The 19,268-nt window shown below is 35.0% G+C and overlaps 1 protein-coding gene and 1 long non-coding RNA gene across 5 annotated transcripts in view; one reads left to right on the top strand and one right to left on the bottom strand.

Moving 5' to 3' along the window:
* The window catches only part of MIB1 (MIB E3 ubiquitin protein ligase 1), a 137,336-nt gene that overhangs the window by 35,978 nt on the left and 82,090 nt on the right, over positions 1-19,268 (bottom strand). The window contains exon 12 of the mRNA XM_072829008.1: positions 15,649-15,800. Within this exon, the coding sequence (XP_072685109.1) occupies positions 15,649-15,800 (152 nt within the window). The remainder of the gene's footprint in view (positions 1-15,648; positions 15,801-19,268) is intronic.
* Positions 2,312-8,416, top strand: LOC140635047 (uncharacterized). Of its 4 annotated transcripts, none has more exons than XR_012032388.1 (3): positions 2,312-2,949; positions 3,271-3,446; positions 4,621-8,416. It is a non-coding gene; the product is annotated as an uncharacterized lncRNA (long non-coding RNA). The 4 variants fall into 4 exon arrangements; XR_012032387.1 differs by having other exon boundaries at positions 2,314-2,917; XR_012032389.1 differs by having other exon boundaries at positions 2,317-2,898; positions 3,271-3,396.

The raw sequence follows: 19,268 nt of genomic DNA, 5'->3' as shown, positions 1-19,268 counted from the left end.
CGATACCCACCCCTATCTGAATGGATGCAGACAAGAAGACTGAGAGGATGTATACTCAAAATCTATCCATGGTAATCACTTTAATAAATGAATATGGCTGTTTTTTATTTTCTTTCACCTACTTTTAACTAGTGAATAGATGTTTTTAAACTTTTTTTAATGTGCTCCCTCCTCAACTTTTTTTGACAGTACCACAATTAAAAAGCTCATTAATGGGCAGCCCAGGTGGCGCAGCGGTTTAGCACCGCCTGCAGCCCGGAGCGTGATCCTGGAGACCCTGGATCGAGCTGGATCGAGTCCCACGTCAGGCTCCCTGAATGGAACCTGCTTCTCCCTCTGCCTGTGTCTCTGCGCCTCTCTCCCTCTCTGTCTCTATGAATAAATAAAATCTTTAAAAAAAACTCATTAATTTAGCTTAATTTCATTAAGTGGAAATTTAGTAATGTAGCAGAATTTAGCTCAAAATGAAAGAGATATACTATTGTATAATAGTATATAATAATAATTCATAATTCAAGCTGCAGAAGAGTTGTATAGCTGAATACTCAAGTATTCTGATACTAAAGACAACCAAAATTATCTCTTAAATGACCAGTCAGTTCCTATTTCTCCTATGTTATAGGCCAGGGTCCCATTTTAATTATCTTTATATCCCCTTTGTATGCCTAGTAAAAGGAGCTCAAAGTTCTGTTAACTGGAACGAAAGAAGAAACGATCATTTTTCTGAATATAATGGAGGCATTAGCAGCCTATTACATTTTTGGTATACTCTCAAGCCCCCAAGAATGGTAGGTAATTCCCTAACTGGTTTGTTTCATTATTAAAAACAAGAGCAGCAGCATACTGTTGTGGTAAAGAGCTTAAAGTCTGAAGCCAAACTATTTGGGTTCAAATTCTGGCATTAGCAAACTAAATGGCTGGTGACTTGAGTAGGTTACTTAATTGTGATGCCTCGGTTTCTTCATCTATAAAACATGAGAAGAATCATAGATCTTATCTCAAAGAAGTTACTGTGAAAATTGAAAAGGGCTTAGAAAAGTGCCCAGCACTTCATGTGTTTGCTTTAAAAACAAAAGAACAACCTTTCACTGCTACAAAATGGTTTTAGGAAATAATGAGGTGATTTAGAAACCTGAAAATTAACCTATCTTAATCTGAGACATGTATCATCTCACAATATGTGTAAAAGTATTCCAATATCTAGGAAAGCTGGCTTTTCAAAACTGCCAAATGTCTACAGAAGCACTGCTTTAAAATAGCCATCCAAAATAATTCACCTGCTATGGTATTAAATGCTAAAGACAAAAAGAATGTCAGGGACAAACTTCCCTCGTAGGAGAATGAGCTTAAAAAACTGGTAACAGTTTTTCTTAATTTTTAACTGAATCAGTACTTACCAGAATACTGTATTTGAATTAAGAACAAGTAAGAACAAGGTATAGGTTTGGTTTAGGAAAGAAACCTGTTTGTTTGTTCTTGGGCATTTTTAGGTTTGTAAAATCCTAAAACTGTATCTCCGTAAGTACGTTAGATTTGATGTAATAATATTCTTTTCTCCTTAGTTAAAAAAAAAAAAAGCAAATTTCAACATTACAATTTATTGTGAATATGCTATAAAAATTTAGAGCAAAAGTATTTTTCCTTTGAAGCATATACTATTATGTGGCAACATTACAGATTAGATTAATGACTAATTTCAGTCTCTGGTAAAGTAGAAAGGATCATGCCTAAATGTTATTTCAGAAAATTTAAAAGGAATGGCAATGTCAAAGGAAGGAAAAAATACTTCACATTTAAAAATGAAATAGAATTAATAAAAGTGCATTTTAATAGCTCTGTATGTAAATACAGTTTCAATATAAAAGTACATGATTACTTAAAAGCATTCTAGACCCTGTTTCTCATCTAAGCACTACAAAAAATTAACTGAAACTGACACTAAATTAAAAGTTTTAAGTAGCATTTTTCCAAGATTTCATTTACATACTACTCTTTTCTTCCTTAATGATTTCTTTCCATCTTTAATACACAGGTTCTATTTACCATTTCTACATATTTTCCATTCAAATATTATTTCTTAAATTTAAAAAGCATGTTTAGCAACAACTAGCTCTAAAGATAACCCTGCAAAATATCTTCAGGCCTTTAGTTATGTAAAATACCATCATTCATAATATATTTACCAACAAAAAATAGGTTATGAAATATATTTTGGCAACAGAAGGATTTTACTTGTTCCAGGTCTGTCTAAAGACTGTCTTGCAACTAGCCAGGGTAATATTTTTCCTCTTCTTTTTTTCTCTGCAGTGCTTCTAAGTATAGTGACAGCTGCATCAGGCTTTCCTAGTCTCAGCGCAAGCTCAGTGAAAATCTGGGAAATGCAAGTGGAAACATGAGAGACCGCTTTATTTGGCAGTGCTTTAAAAAAAAAAAAAAAAAAGGCAGAACAAATGGCAAAGCAGTGTTGTGGACCGCAGGATGAACAATCAATAGGCAGAAAGCAAGATAGAGGCTTCCTCAGCTTTTGGATCGACAATCGACAGCTGAGAGACTATTTTTTGCTATGGTTGACTAAATATGGTCAGGGAAGAGAGAGGCACAAGAGAGCCTGTTTGCCTGGGAGTGCATGTTTCAAATGCTTAGCTGCCTATAAAGCTGTAACAGTTTAGCCTGTGGCCACTGAGAGAAGAATATAAGTTAACCTCTGTAGTGACCATGTGGAAGTCCTGACCTTGCTTGCAGACTTGACCTCTGGATATGACAAGGTGGCTTCAATACAGATCTACCAATTAATCCTGGAAACTAAAAACCAAAAACCAAAAAAATCAAAAAAACAACTTCACAGCAAGAAAGATACAGAATATTTCCTGAGAAGTCAGAAGAACCCAATGTATTCTGGTGGGCAAAGGAAAATAGGGTGAATGTTTACAGTTACTTGGGGGGAGTGAGGTGTGTTTTGGTTTTTGTCTGTCTTTTTTGGATTATAAAATTAACTTCCTCTACAACTTTCTCCCCTCTTCTGAAGCATTTCATCTGAAAAATAAGTGAGGTTCATTTTCTTGGCCATTATATCAACCCTCCTTGGTGGTTTAACTTTCTGTACAGCAGATACAAGGTACTCGTATCTGTGCAATACTGGTAATAGGATCTTCCAAGTCAAATAGCCAAATTTCATTCATTTTTATTTTTTTAAGGTGAAGGGAAGGGAGAGGAAAAAGATGGCTTATTTGTTTTTGTTTGTTCATTTGTTTTTCAAATGTATCTTAAAAGGTGAGGTTCTGTATTCACTGATACGGTCCCCTTGCTTCCCTCGGCTCATGGAAAGAAGTGCTGAATCAGCGAATAGAGTGAAGGAACAATCAAGAGGAGATGGCTGCTGCTGATGTGATTATCTAGGTCATTATCTTTCTTCCTCCTGCAAATGCTGCATGGCACTAAGCTTACAGGTAATAGAGCACCACAAGGCCTGCACTTTTAAGGATGCTTATGACTTTCTGCATGCTTACCAATTACTGATGTGATAAATGCTTTTATTGTTAAAGTCTATCTGGGCATTACCTAATTTCATAGTTCAAGTAAACAGCTTATATAGCGTAAAAAGGAATGTTATTCAAGTATCTTGGCAGATAATTCTTGATCTCAAAAATGCATAAATCCATTATTGTCACTGACATCATTAAGGAGTTAGTCTTTCTTGTTTCAGATTAAATGATGATTTTGCATCCTTAGTAAATCACACTCTGCTCCCAAAGTATGCTACCTTTTAAAAACTATTAACTGTCTATTTCAAGGTTTAGTCAACCAAGAGACTTGGCAGATTACAAAATAATTTTTAAAGCTAACTTTAAGTTGGTCACAAAATAAATCAGAATGTGCATGGTAAGTTACCCTAATGCTGCATTGCTGAAACTGCTGTAGTGCTGGGCCTTCTACTGCTACGTTCTGATTTGCTCTCTATGAACTGCACTAACTTTTTATTACAGGCTGCAGAAATTCTACTTTCCTTGCCGTTGTGTTTTCTCCTTTCCTAAATATGAACATTTCTTACGGTGTTCTTTTAAATTAACCTCTTAATACCAGAAAAGTTAAAGGCAACTCACCAACTATAATGTCTTATCAAGCTAAATGATCAAGCTCAAACCCCCGTGCTCATAGGCTAACACCTTTCAGTTCTTTTCAGTGAGACTTTAGAAAAGTTGACTATCTTGGTAGTTATCCTTTATATTAAAAAATAATAATAATCAAAAGAACCCAACTCCCCCAAATTACATATTTATCCAACTATTTGAATGTGTATTCAACCCAAACAAAAGCACCAAAATGCAAAGTTCAGTTAAGTAACTAATTAAGACAAAGGAAGGACAAAGAAGTTTTCAAATAATCATGAATTCCTCATCTGCGACCTTTAAAAAAATAATTCATCATCTTTAAAAATTCAGTTCACTCACACTCTAAAAAGATCTAGTTTTTCTCCTTGTTCTTTCAACTTTACTTTTTTTTTTTCTTTCAACTTTAGACACAATATCAGAAGAAGTACTAATTGGTTAATTGGTTAAGTTTTGGTAAGATATATAGTCTGTAAAAAGAATATGCACTGAGTTCATTACTATCTACTTGTAGGATCTAGAAGCAAACTACAAAATAAGAAGAAATTCGCTCTGAAGACTATGAAGAAACACTAGGCTGATCTTAGAAGTTTCTGAAATATATTCTGTAAAAACTCCACTGATTTTATGAATCTCTGGCAAAAACAACCAGACCAGGACAAAGTTCAACAGATAACTGGTTAGTGTTTAGAAGTGTCTGTGTCCACCAAGAACGAGGAGCCACAAATGGCACTAATGCCATGCTTCAGGTAAATCTGTTATAGTTTAGTCTTTGGTAGTCTCTGCAAATGATCTACCACTGTTCTGAATCAGTAAGCTGTATGTTTTACTAACAAATGGGAAAAATAAAATATTTCATGTTTCTACAGCTAACAACTTAGTAAAACCTACTCAGAGTACATACTTCTTTATGTACCCATATGAACATACAATGCTATGGAATGTAAAGAAGTATGTATTTTTGGTAGGCAATAAACTGCCAGGAGGGAACTACACTGCAGCTAAAATAAGCCTTTGCTTCTTCCTATGTGAATGACTGTAAATTAACCTAATATCTAAGAAATGACCTTTGGCGATACACCACAAAAATGTACCTACTACTTTTAGATGGAAACTAAATGCTGCAAAGATTTCTACTTTGTGAAGAGAAAAAAGTTTAACTAAGGAGATTAAAAATTATCAAAATTATCATGAAACTCTTTTTAAATCTTTTAAGTTTAAAATATACTATTGTTTTACATTTTTAAATTAAGTACTTACATGACTACAATTTGAATACAGAGAAGAAGCTAGTATTACCAGAACAAAAGAGGAAGGGATACACATGACCTATTTTCTGTCTCTACAAATTGATCTTAATTGAAATATATCATATTAGTAGGATCAACTGATTTGTTAAGATTCAAATATAACAAAAACTGATATTACATTTTAACAACTGTTCTTCATAGTTTAATAAATTTAGTCTGCTAACAGAAGAATTTCTGAAGCAAGTTTTGTTTGTTGTTTTAGGCTTTCTGTTTTGAAAGCTATCATAGTTGTAATTCGAAAAGACTATCTTTTAAGTAACATTCTACTCTTCAAAAATAAAAAGTGGTGTTGTCCTCAAGTTAATTAGGTCCTTAGCCCAGTCTTTGTTTTAAATGCTGTTAGTACTTAAAACAAAGATTTATGCATGAAAAATGACAAAATTCTGGGCCTCAGTTGTAGGTTAACAGGGCACATTGCTAACAGATTGCCAAATATTTAAAAGAAATTAGTTTATTATATTATTCTTGAATTTGCTTTCTCCAAAGCAGTACATAAAATGAAAATGCTATAGTTAAGAAATCAATTTACACAGACAGAATAATCATCTTTCACTGGTACTGGGCAACAGCGATTCAATTTTGACAAACATGATAGGCCCACCCACTATTTGTAGTGTGTTGGAGATACCAAAATACTTTTTTTGTATCTTACACAAAATTTATTTTGTATAATATATACTTAATAAAACTCATAAATAATAAAGCTACTGGCAATACTTTACAAGCAGTACCTGTTTCAAGCTACTATGACAGATTTAGAAAAAAAGAAATACTAATATTCATATACTCTAATCATTCCTTATTACAAGTATTATTTCAACTGTAATATTCAGACATGTATAAAGAGCATAATGATATTTGACAATTTTTATGTGTCCCAAGTTGAACAGAATGTCCCTAAGGTTAACTATGGTTATCACTGAAAATATGTATCTCAAAAGTACAGGTTCCTCTACAAAACAACTCAAAAGGCATTACTATACTCATGTTTTATAACATTATAAAATTATAGAACATTGTAAAATTGTAGAACAATTATATTCATTATTTTATAGGCACAATAAAAATGTTTAATAATTACTTTAAAACATCCTGGTGACAAAGAATCTCACTGCTATCATGTTAAGAGTACATAATCCTCAGAAAATGAAATGACAACATCTGTTATTCATTTTAAGAAGCAAAATTATATACTGATTCTAGTGCCTACAAGTTAAATGAACATATCTGAGTATTTTCAATCATTCTAAAATGTCACATCCATCACTTAGATCAGCTGTTCATTTTTAACTGAGTACATAGTAAACTCTGGGCATCTGCTGACACTGGTGTAACTCAAACATTTCAACTGTCTCTCTGACAGGGATAACAGATGCTGACATTATCAAATGCTGTACTATTTTTTTTCCATGGCCTCTCCTTGCCCCGATATGGCCAGTATATGAAACTGAACTGTCATCCAAAAGCACACTTGAGCAACTGGATCTGCTAAACAGCTCCCATATAACTAGTAAAAATAGAAGCCAGTTTTATTGCTATCTTCAGCACTTAAGTCCAGGCAATTTAACACCTGTTTCATTTCTATTAGAATAAATGGAAAGAATTGTAGTTACATTAATTTCACCAGCAGCATACTTACCAACCAACAGATGCAGAATATACTTAATATGAGAACTGTCTGAATATTGCCTAAATTACTGTTGACCTTCTCCTCATTTACTTCAAAACAATAAATGTTTCTTTATTTTTCAAAGTTCTTACTTTATAGGCAAACTATAATATCTCAAACTTTTATTTTTGCAAAATATCTTTATATTTCAAAAGATATCCCTTCCTGATACTGAAACAGTATCCCTGATACTGAAACACAACACTAAAACCACATTATAACAAAAATTTGCTGTACTTACTTTTAAAATATTACTCATGTAGATTTTAATACTCAAATTCACTGATTATAGCTATGCACCACAAGTCCATGCATTATTAAGCTGATAATGGAAGGAACTGGGCAATCTGTACCCAAAATGCTGGAGAATTCAGTCAGGAAAATAGACCTTAAAAAAAGGTTAATATACTAACCTATGATTAGTAACACTACATTAGCAAAAACAAAGAAAAAAGCTGGTATGTGTGGTAGTTCCTTTCAACAGAAGTCCAAGCAATACACCAAATACACATGTGATCTATTTATAAACCAAAGGGCAGAGGTACTTTCTTAAGGCCACTCATATTCCTCCACCCCCTCCCTGTCAGCAACTTGCTATCAGTCCTCAAATATAATACTAAATAAAGGAGCAGTGGGAAGAAAGGTAGCACTACCAGTACTCTTCCCTAACCTATTAGCATACTTGCTTGGTTTACCACCTAACGATAAATACAAAATAGTACATTGAAATACATTAAGGTCTGTTTGTTCCTTTAAATGCTGTTGGTTTTAAAACAGATTATTATCTACATTTAAGAATTATGCAAAGGTATACATTGATAATTCCTTAATGCGACAACAAAATGTTAACATGCACAGACTTCTACTCTGTTCAAGTGGGAAATAGTAGGAAAAGTGTCTCAAAATAGAAAAGTTTATATGTAATGACTAAAGAGTACTGTCTCTAATATTTGTAGAAAGTCCATAACCATAACTGTACAAATAAAGAGCATTTCAATTCTTTTGTATCCCAAACTAGCAGCACTGCAATGCTTTGCTAGAGCTGGTAAAATGGAACCAAATCGCCTCTTCAATGGATTTGGTCCCCTTCAACCAGCTGTAGCTATGCATTGATTACTACAGGACAGCCAACGTTTCCATTTATGAATTTCATCACATGTTGACTAATTTCAGCTTATTTAAATTATTCAGGCTGTGGTTTAAATCAAATAATTTGTTACTGTTAATTCTCCTTGGGAGAACCATAGTGGTTAACAATGTTTATAAAAGGTTTTATGAAAAATGTGTAGATGACTTAAGGATTGCAAATAAAATATTTTTACTTATTTACAGTCTCGGTATTACATTTTTTTATCCTTCAAAAAAGAAATGGTAATGAAATGTAGCCTATGCTGCATAATAAAAAGAAACAAACACATTTCCTTCAAAGGAAGAAAATATTTGGGAAGGTCGCCCAAAACCTATGTGAAACCATAAAGGGAACACCACAGTGTGGTTCAGTTCACATGGACATGTACAGATTTTAAATTAAAGAAAAATATAACATTAAACATAATACTCTAGAAATGCTGGGTCATGATCCCAGGATTAGCATTTAATTTTACTGCTATTTACCTGAATATTGATAGATAAGGTGAAAAAGGAAATGAATGATTCTACAGAATATCTTATGGAGAGACTGAAACAGTTTCTAGTTCTTCCAACCCGAAAACAAAAATTTTTACCCTTCAGAAAAGAAAGGAAACGCTAAGTGTCACTGCTTTTTACGATGTAGGTATTCCACCTCTCCATACTTGTTTCCTTATTTGTAAGATGAAGACCTCTTCTAATAATAACATCCTGTGACTCTCCTCACTGTCTTCTTTGTCCTTTGCAAATATATATATATGCACATAAGCCTCCTCTCTCAGTGGAGAGAAAAAAATTTACAAGGTATCCAACATTCTTCTATTTTTCTTACTGCCTGCAATACAACTACAGGTGATATAATGTTCTTTAACACATGGAAACAAGCATTTCAGTAATTAATGGGGAGTTACTGCCACCAAGTAGTAGTTTAAAAATATAATGTTCAAATAACCTTCAATAGAGCACTCCTCTACTTCAAAGTGAAGATCACCCCTTAAAAGGACGTAGGCAAAGGAAAGTATATATAGAAATAAATCTTATCACTTCATTCAAGTTATTAAGCCTTCATGCTCATATTAATCACAGTTCAATTAGTCACATTAATAAAGCACATCATGTTTGAAGAGTGGATGCATGGCACATATAAGAGAAACTGGACACACTATAAGTATAGTATCATTTAATACACTCAGCTACTTTTTATATACAGCACTCAGCATGTTCAGAGTTTATAAGAAAAGAAAAACACTAAACACAAAGATATGGCCTGGATTATCAAATCTTCATATATTCAACATAGTCTCATTTACCAGGCTTTATTTCAGAATTTAAAAAGTTAAAGGTATCATACATTCTAAATGGAAAAATATGAGTTGTTCTCATATTCAGTGAGATTTAGTATGTCCTTTTGTGGGAATAAGCACATAAAAAATGCCTGTGAAGTTATCTTAGCACTAACCTAAAAACACAAGTATATCACATCATGTGGTTCACTCATATTTTCCTGTTACTTTTGTAAAAATTATATTAAAGAAAAACTTATATTAATATAAGTTTTACTTTAACGAAAAGTTTATATTTATACTAAAGAAAATTTATATTAAAGAAAAATTTGTGAATAACACTACATGAGGTTACATTATAATACTGTTAACAATACCTCCAAAATATCTATCTAATATCAGTATCTCCAAAATACTTGGCTGGTTTTTGGCCAGTTCTGCAGAGAATACCACTAATTTATTTTCATGCCTCTAAAGGAGATCTAAAAACCTAAGGACAGTCAAAAATCAACATCCTCACAGAAAGTATCTAAGTAATGTGCCAATTAATGCTAATCCAAAGAAATTAATTTTCATTTTCAACAACAGAAATGCTTCCTGCTCTTCATTTAAAACTGAAATTTCACCTGTTACAAAAAAGGTGAAATTTCACATATTACAAACAAAGGTAATATAGGGGGATCCCTGGGTGGCTCAGCGGTTTGCCGCCTGCCTTCGGCCCAGGGTGTGATGATGGGGTCCCACATTGGGTTCCCTGCACAGAGCCTGCTTCTCCCTCTGCCTGTATCTTTGCTTCTCTCACTCTCTCTCTCTCTCTGTCTCTCATGAATAAATAAAATCTTTTTTTTTAAAGGCAATATAACTAAAGTCTAGGGAAAGTATCTCTAAATACTAAAAATAAGAAAAAGCATGGTCCTTGGTTAAGATTTCTGAAATTAAAAAAAAAAAACTATATTAAGATATATTGTAACTGCTATTCTAAATGCTCCAAATTTTATAAACCATGATACTAACATACTCAGTGTCTCAGAATGAAAAGCTTACATTGTCTCCCACAATTCTGAAAGAAAAGAAATGGCTTTGTAACTTTCTTAATGTCTGTATTTCATTTACTGTTATACCATGAGGAAACATTAAGATCAGCTTTGAAATCCAGAATCTGCATTGATTTGAGATTTTGAAATCTAGATTTCAAAGTATATTCTTCAAAAATACTGGACATCTAGACATATTTTTTGAAAACCAGGGAAATTATATTTTCTTTTTAAAAAGTACAACCAATAAATAACTCTACTGTGTTAACTTATTGCTGAAAAATTATTACTGCTTACTAATGGCAAAGCTAAGAAATAGAATGCTACTTGAGTTCCACGTATATACACATGTATATATAAATTTTGGAAACTTTTCCATATTGCAAACCATAATAAATTGAAATAATTGTAAGTAAATGTGCTGATATTAAGTTACATTCACAATGATGTAAATGATTTTCTGTAGAAATAATATATGTGTATTCTAATAAAAGAAAAACCTCAAAATTAGCTAAAAATTACACTAACTGAAGTACCATGAATTGCAATTAAAATGGACTATACATGAAGTTCAACAATTAAGCCAAGTATACTAAGGAAGTATAACTGTAGTTTAAAACAAAGATTACAAAGAACAAATTAAAATGTTACAATCCAAGTTAACAGATTAAGTTATAGGAGTTTTTTAAAAAGTTATATGAATTAAAAAGTGCTTACAAAGGGGAAAATGTTGGCACATATTAATCATATCTAATATTTTTTCAAAAATGCTAGTTTTATCAGGTTCCAGAAATAATAAATGAACTATATCTGGTTTTCTCAAATAAGTGTTAAGGCCAAGACTTTCTAAAAATATTCTGAGTAGACCAAAAATGATTCTTTCTGTTTTTTGACAACACTGATCAGTACAAAGAAAGAAAAGCATATTTTGAGAAAAAAAATATCTGATAAAAAGAGAACTCAAAACGATCTCAATTTGCAATTTCAATTGATATAGAAGTTGTATCATCTTCCGGTACTCTTTAGTGTCCAATTAAAATCCCACTCTTTACCTGGTAATCTAACATTACAACTGCATAAAATGTCTTAAGGAAACAGAAATAAAAAACAGTTATGTAGCTTTAATTAAACCACCACTTTGCTGCAGAATAAAAATGGCTTTTTTCCCTTTTTTTTAATGCTACCTGACACCAATTATTTAATTGAAAGAATCACCATTATAAATTTTCAGAGGAATTCTCAAGATATATGCAAGAAGTGAAGAAATGTAACTAGTATCCTCTCTCCTCTTTGTATAGTTTTATTAGCATTATTAAATATACTACCCCTATTCCCAGCAAAGTGAAATAATTCAAAATATTTAAAAGTTACTCATTTCCTAAACTCTTCAATTTTCAGTTTATCTTAAACTTTTTGATTTAATATAAGCTAAATTCCTTCAATAAAATCTCTCTCTTTTAAAAAAAGATTTCATTTACTTATTTGAGGGTGGGGAGAGGGCACGAGCAGGAGGAGGGGCAGAGGGAGAGGAAAAAGCAGACTCCCTACTGAGCAGGGAGCCTGACATGGGGCTTGATCCCAGGACCCTGAGATCATGACCCAAGCTGAAGGCAGACACTTAACCATCTGAGCCACCCAGGCGTCCAAATAAAATCTCTTTTGACTATTCTAATTTGAAATAATTGCTGTTTGAGCGCCTAACAGTTTCTCTACAGAATCTGTAACTAGTCATATAACATCTTATATCTAGCACTGTCTTGACTGTCAAATTAAGACTAACATTTAACAAATCCGTATCACAAAGCATTGTGGGAGATACAGATGAATAGGAGTGCCCACAATTTTAACAGAAAGAAACATAGAAATACCACAGATACCACAGATAGAAAGTGCAGCAAAATAAGAAAAAAGAAGTATAGGGCAAATAGAAAATGATTCCATTGATGAGATCTAGGAGCTCTGAAAAAAAAGACAGTCAAAATCAAGAAGGAAAGAGGATTAAGAGCATCCTGACAAAAGAAAATGCTTAAATAAAAGAAGAAAACAGACAAAATATTTTAGAAAATGGGAACAGCATATAGCTAAAGAGCAAAGTAAGAAGAGGGAATTTAATTAATGGGAGATAAAGTTAGAAAGACAGGCTTAAGACACACCACAAGTAAGTATGAAAGCCAAGTCCAAGGTGTACAAATTTTATTCTATGTACAACAGGAAGCAACTAAAGATTTGGGAACAGGGGAGAGGAGCCGTTATACCTATGCCTTTAGAATGTAAGTTGGTAACTGTATGAAAGTTAAATCAGAGATAAGACTAAAATCAGAAAGAACAATTAGAAAGATACTATAATAGTTTTAGTAAAAGTGGTGAGTAATTAGATTAGCAACAACGGGAATAGGAAGCATAGAATAGACTGGAAAAAAGGCTAGTAGAATTAATGGAATTTGATAACTAACTAGAAGAATTAGTGAGAGAGTAGTCAAAGATAATCCTAAACAAAGAGGCAGCAAGGGGAATGATGGATGTACATCATGTACAATTAAATCATTCATTGTCCATGTGTTTGTCTTGAAACCATAATACAGACCATAGTTCAGAAAAAATAATACAAGAAAGTTAAGAGCTATTATTCTTTTTTCTTTTTTAAGTAGGCTCCATGCCCAGTGTGCAGTTCCACACAGAGTTGAACTCACGACCCTGAGATCAAGACGTGAACAGAGATCAAGAGTCAGACACTTAACCAACTAAGCCACCCAGGTGCCCCCTAAGAGCTATTATTAAGTCAGATTCTTGGGACGCCTGTATGGCTCAGCGGTTGTGCGCCTCCCTCTGGCCCAGGGAGTGACTCTGGAGTCACGGGATCCGCACAGGGAGCCTGCTTCTCTCATGAATAAAAAAAAAGATTTTATTTATTTATTCATGAAAGACACAGAGAGAGAGGCAGAGACACAGGCAAAGAGAGAAGTAAAGTAGGCTCCCTGTGGGAAGCCCGATGTGGAACTCGATCCCAGGACCCCGGGACCACAACCTGAGCCAAAGGCAGATGCTCAACCACTGAGCCACCCAGGTGCCCCTAAATAAATAAAATCTTAAAAAAAAAAAAAATGTCAGATTCTTGCTCAACTTCTAGCTGCTTCATAAGTCAGCTATGTGATCTTGAATAAGTAAATTCATCTCTTTATAAGCTTCATATTCTTTTCTATAAAAAGAGGATATTAACACCTGCCTCAAAAAGCTGTTGAAAGGATTAAAGGAGATAATGCATGTAAACCATTTAGTGGAGGCCTTGCCTGGGTAAGTGCTATCATCATCGTCTGAGAGGCAGGAAACATATAATACTATTTTGTCACCTTCACAATGCCAAAAAGTATGAAGTGTTCAAATATTTATAATTTGGAAAACAAATCAAGACACAATCTAAAATATGGTCATTTATTTCCTCCCACATTATGTACCCATTTTTAGGGGCATCAACAAGCAATAGCAGGAAAATCCTTTTGTTCTCTGTGCTCACCCTCTAGTGGTGATCCTAAGAAGCTAAAAAATAGCAAAAACTACAATACACGATATAAAAATGCAATATGGAACCAGAGGACAAGAATGTATGGGGATGTAATATAGCTAATATTGTACTGTATATTTCAACGTTGATAAGTGAGTAAATCTTATAAGTTCTGATCACAAGAAAAATTATTTGTAATCACATGTGGTGAAGGTGAAGGATGTTAACCAATCATTTCATAACATACTCATGTATCAAATCATTATATTATGCAATTGAAACTAACAATACCATATGTCAATTATATCTCACTTTTAAAAAAAGAATTCAGGATAGATTAAACTAAGTAAACTTCAGAGTGAACTGCTAGCTCCCTCAGTCAAGATACGCAGACTTAATTCAACTATAAACAGAAGACATCTAATACAGAATTTTCTAAAATGCTTCTCAAGAGTTAAGCATTTATTATTCACAGAAAGCTCTAGATTAAAAAAAAAACTAAGTTTTCTTGTTCTGTGAGACTTTGCAGATCCTTAAAGTTCTTTGATTTCCCAGAAGCTTTTCTCAAACTATACCCAGCAGATACTGCTTTTTAGTGGACTAACACTATTGTTAACAGCTGGGGAATTACTACACTAGAAGATTATATAATTATATTATTAATAAGGAATTAGGTACTTAATTATTTAGCCACAAGTTAAAAAAAATAATGGGGTGGCTGGGGAGGGCCCAGTCGGTAAGTGCCTGACTCTTCACTTCAACTCAGGTCTTGATCTCGGGGTCTTGAGTTCAAGCCCCAAGTTGGGCACCACACTGGGCATAGAGCCTACTTCAAAAAAAAAAACAAAACAAAAAAAACAAAATAAAACATGTAAATGGATAACATAAGATGAAAGGACACAGTGAGAATGATCTTTAAGAAACATAAACCTCAGGGATCCCTGGGTGGCTCAGCGGTTTAGCGCCTGTCTTTGGCCCAGGGCACGATCCTGGAGTCCCGGGATCGAGTCCCACGTCAGGCTCCCAGCATGGAGCCTGCTTCTCCCTCCTCCTATGTCTCTGGCTCTCTCTCTCTCTCTGTCTATCACAAATAAATAAATCTTTAAAAAAAAAAAGAAAAAGAAACATAAAACCTCAGGGATCCCTGTGTGGCTCAGGGGTTTAGCCCCTGCCTTTGGCCCAGGGCATGATCCTGGAGTCCCAGGGTCAAGTCCCACATCAGGCTCCCTACATGGAGCCTGCTTCTCCGTCTGCCTGTGCCTCTGTCCACCCCCCACCCCCCGTGTGTCTCTCATGAATAAATAAAGTCTTAAAAAAAAAAAAAAGGAAAGAAACTTCAAAAAGGAATGTATTTTAATTAAATCTTTAAATATAAGTATTCTTGATACTTTATAACCATATTTAATATATTTCAAAGTCACCTCATAATTCTTGTATTAATTTAATAAAAAAATAAATAAAACTAATCTATTTAGTGAAGACATAACTTTCACAGCCTTTAAAATGATTTATAAAATACTAAAATAAGCCATTATTTCCTCATCAGTATCAGAAAGAGAACCAGTACTAGGAAACTATTTTTAAACTGCATATAAAATAGTAAAAGATGTGATCTTTACCTGGGATTTCCTCTTAGTGCAGCATGGTGTAGAGCATTAAATCCATTATTGTTTGTAATGGTAACATCTGCTCCAGCTTCTAGAAGAACTGCCAGAATGTCATCACGTTTCTTACTTATTGCATCATGAAGAGGAGTATCCCCTTCAGAATCCTTTTTTTAATTTGAAGAGACATTCATTAGTTCTTGCACCAAACATCACATGCAATATTAATATATATATATATATATACACACACTTAACTACTAAACAGAAGCCATATCCAAAAACCTTTAATAAAACATCCAGTGTTAAATTTTAAGATGCAGGCAAGAAATGTTAGCCTCATTATAGTAAATAAACTCATACTCAATCTAGAATACAATAAACATGTTGTAGCCTACCAAAGAAAAGGAAAAATAAAATTCAAAACATGCTCAAATATGATTTAGCTAATTACAAAAATTAATGAAGTGAAAAAAGCTGCCCCCAAAATTCATTCCTACTACACCATATTCCTATTAGAACTGTTATGCCCGAAAATTTCAAAACAAACCTATACCAGTCTTGGGGCCCTAGAGCAATGAATTAAAAATCAATAGTTTTCAACCTTGGCTGCACATTTAGAATCTGTAGGGGATGGGGCACCTGGGTGGCTCAGTCAGTTAAGCATCTGCCTTTGGTTCGAGTCATGATCCCAGGGCCCTCATAACAAATTCCTAACCCAAATTCAATCCAATCAGGCACTCTCAAGCCTCCTGTCTAATGTCACTAAAAATTCAGTCTTCAACTTGAGATAGGCTCTTAATATGGCTGGAATAAGCTTCTATAAGCCCTGATCTGTCCTTCCTTCTTGTCCCCACAGTAGCTATTCCAAACATTTATCACTCTTCTCAATGATCTTTTGTAGACTTACTACTCCACATTCACTCTCAACAAATGACTATCTCCCATTTCAGACCAAAAACAATCAACAGGTATAAATTCTCTCTCCTTCAACAGATTAACACCCTCTAATTCCTCCTCCACCACCCCCCCAATTCTATAATCCACTTAGAGGCTTTAAATTCTAAACCATGCCAGTTCCAAAATGCCGTACCTCAGAAATATCAATCTCCAATAACCATCTAGCTGAACAAAATCTCCAATTCTTTCAGTTCTCAAATCCTCAGTCCTATTGCTCCTATTTTATTTCTTCATTGCTTCTCTGATACCAATCCAATCTAATCCATCTGGTTGCTAAGACTGTGGATAGGAATTATCTCTTAGGTGACTCTCGCCTCAAAAATTAGGTATTACTAGAGGAGTCCAAGAAGGTGGAGGAGTCCAAGACAGGAGAGGAATAGGAGACCTTAGCTTCCTCAGGTTCCAGGAATTCAGATAGACACCTATCAAATTATTCTGAACACTTGCCAACTCAACCAGAGATCTAAGAAAAGAATAGCTGCAACTCTACATATAGAAAATCGACCACTTTCTTCAAGGTAGGAGGTTAAATCCAAGGCTATATATGGGAAGACATATATCGCTTATATATAGACCTCGGTGGTCTATCTTGGCAGCCAGCATCGGAAAGTGATATAACAGCACAAAATGAGAACATCTAGATGTCTGCTCCATTGAGGGATGTCCTGGCCTGAAAGGTGTTTAGGTGGCAAAGGATGGAATCCTAGGTGGGACACTGTGGTCTCAGGATCATCAGGGTCACAGGAAGACTGGAGGTGCCTGAGTGCAGAAGAGTTTCCCAGGCATCAGAGCGGAGAAGCCAGTTGACATCAGAGACCCCAGGAGTCGGATCTCAGCTCGGGGATGCCATAAACCACGTACCACAGCACAGTCAGGCAACCATTCCCTGAGCAGGGACCCAGCAAGCAGCAGAACCTCCATGAGAACCCCCTACAGAAGTCTGCAGGGTTTGGAGACTCAAAAGAGGGTCATATGCCTGAGATAGAAACTCTCAGTCACAGGCTGGGTGAACAGTGTGGCCAGAGACCAAGCAGACAGGAGTGACTGGCTGCTTTTCCTTGAGGGCACAATGAGGACTGGGGCTGGGAGCTCTGGGCTCCAAGGCTGGAGACTGGAAGGCCCATTTTCATTCTTATCTTCTAAAGTGATGGGGAGGGGATCCCTGGGTGGCTCAGCGGCTCAGCGGTTTAGTGCCTGCCTTTGGCCCAGGGCGCGATCCTGGAGTCCTGGGATCGAGTCCCACGTCGGGCTCCCGGCATGGAGCCTGCTTCTCCCTCTGCCTGTGTCTCTGCCTCTCCCTCTCTCCATGTCTATCATAAATAAATAAATAAATCTTTAAAAAAAAAATAAAGTGATGGGGAAAGCCTTCAGGGTACAAAAGCCACCTAGAGCAATCAGAGCACATTACTTAGCCTGGATCCCTATCAAGGGCAGTACAACTGCACTAGGGTGGGGGTGGGGATGGGGGTGGGAGACAAACACAGGATGAATGGGATGGACAGAAACAGAATCAGTACAGAATTTGATAGATAAGTGATACCATAAACCAACATAACATTAGAATAATTGGGATCCCAAAAGAAGAGGAAAGGGGAGGCAGAAGGTATACTGGAGAAAATTATAGTGGAGAAGTTCCCTAATCTGAGGAAGGAAAGAGGCATTCAAGTCCAGGAGGCACAGAGAACCTCCTTTAAAATCAATAAAAATAGGTCAACAACTATAGTGAAACTTGCAAATCTCAGAAATAAAGAGAAAATCCTGAAAGCAGTTCAGGACAAGAGGTCCATAACCTACAAGGATAGAAACATTAGACTGGCAGAAGACTTATCCACAGAGACCTGGCAGGCCAGAAAAGACTGGCATGATATATTCAGGGTGCTAAATGAAAAAACATGTAGCCAAGAATACTTTATCCAGCTAGGATATCATTCAAAATAGGAGAGATAAAAAGCTTTTGGGACAGAAACTAAAAAAATTTGTGATCACTAAACCAGCCCTGCAAGATATATTAAAAGGGATCCTTTAAACGAAGAGAGCAGGATCCCTGGGTGGCGCAGCGGTTTAGCACCTGCCTTTGGCCCGGGGCGTGATCCTGGAGACCCGGGATCGAATCCCACGTCGGGCTTCCGGTGCATGGAGCCTGCTTCTCCCTCTGCCTGTGTCTCTGCCCCTCTCTCTCTCTGTGTGACTATCATAAATAAATAAAAATTTTAAAAAAAAGTTAAAAAAAAAAAGATTTTATTAAAAATAAATAAATAAATAAATAAATAAATAAAATAAACGAAGAGAGCCCTCAAAAGTAACAAAGACCAGAAAGCAACAGAGACGATATACAGAAGCAGTGACTTTACAGGTAATAACAATGGCCCTAAATGATTTCATCTCTTTCAATAATTACTCTGAATATAAATGGAGTAAACGCCTCAATCAAAAGGCATAGGCCATAAGATTGGATTAAAAAGCAAGACCCATCGATATGCTATCTGCAAGAGACTTATTTTAGATCCAAAGACATCTCCAGATTGAAAGTGAGGAAGCAGAAAACCATTTATCATGCTAATAGACATAAAAAAAAAAAAAAAGAAAAAAGAACTGTGGTGGCAATTGTTAAATCAGAAAAATGAGATTTTAAACCAAAGACTAATAAGAGATAAGGAAGGACATTGTTAAAAGGG

The sequence above is a fragment of the Canis lupus genome, chromosome 6, assembly GCF_048164855.1.
Source record: "Canis lupus baileyi chromosome 6, mCanLup2.hap1, whole genome shotgun sequence".
In the NCBI taxonomy this organism is placed as follows: Eukaryota; Metazoa; Chordata; class Mammalia; order Carnivora; family Canidae; genus Canis; species Canis lupus.
This window is presented reverse-complemented; position numbering and strand designations above follow the sequence as displayed.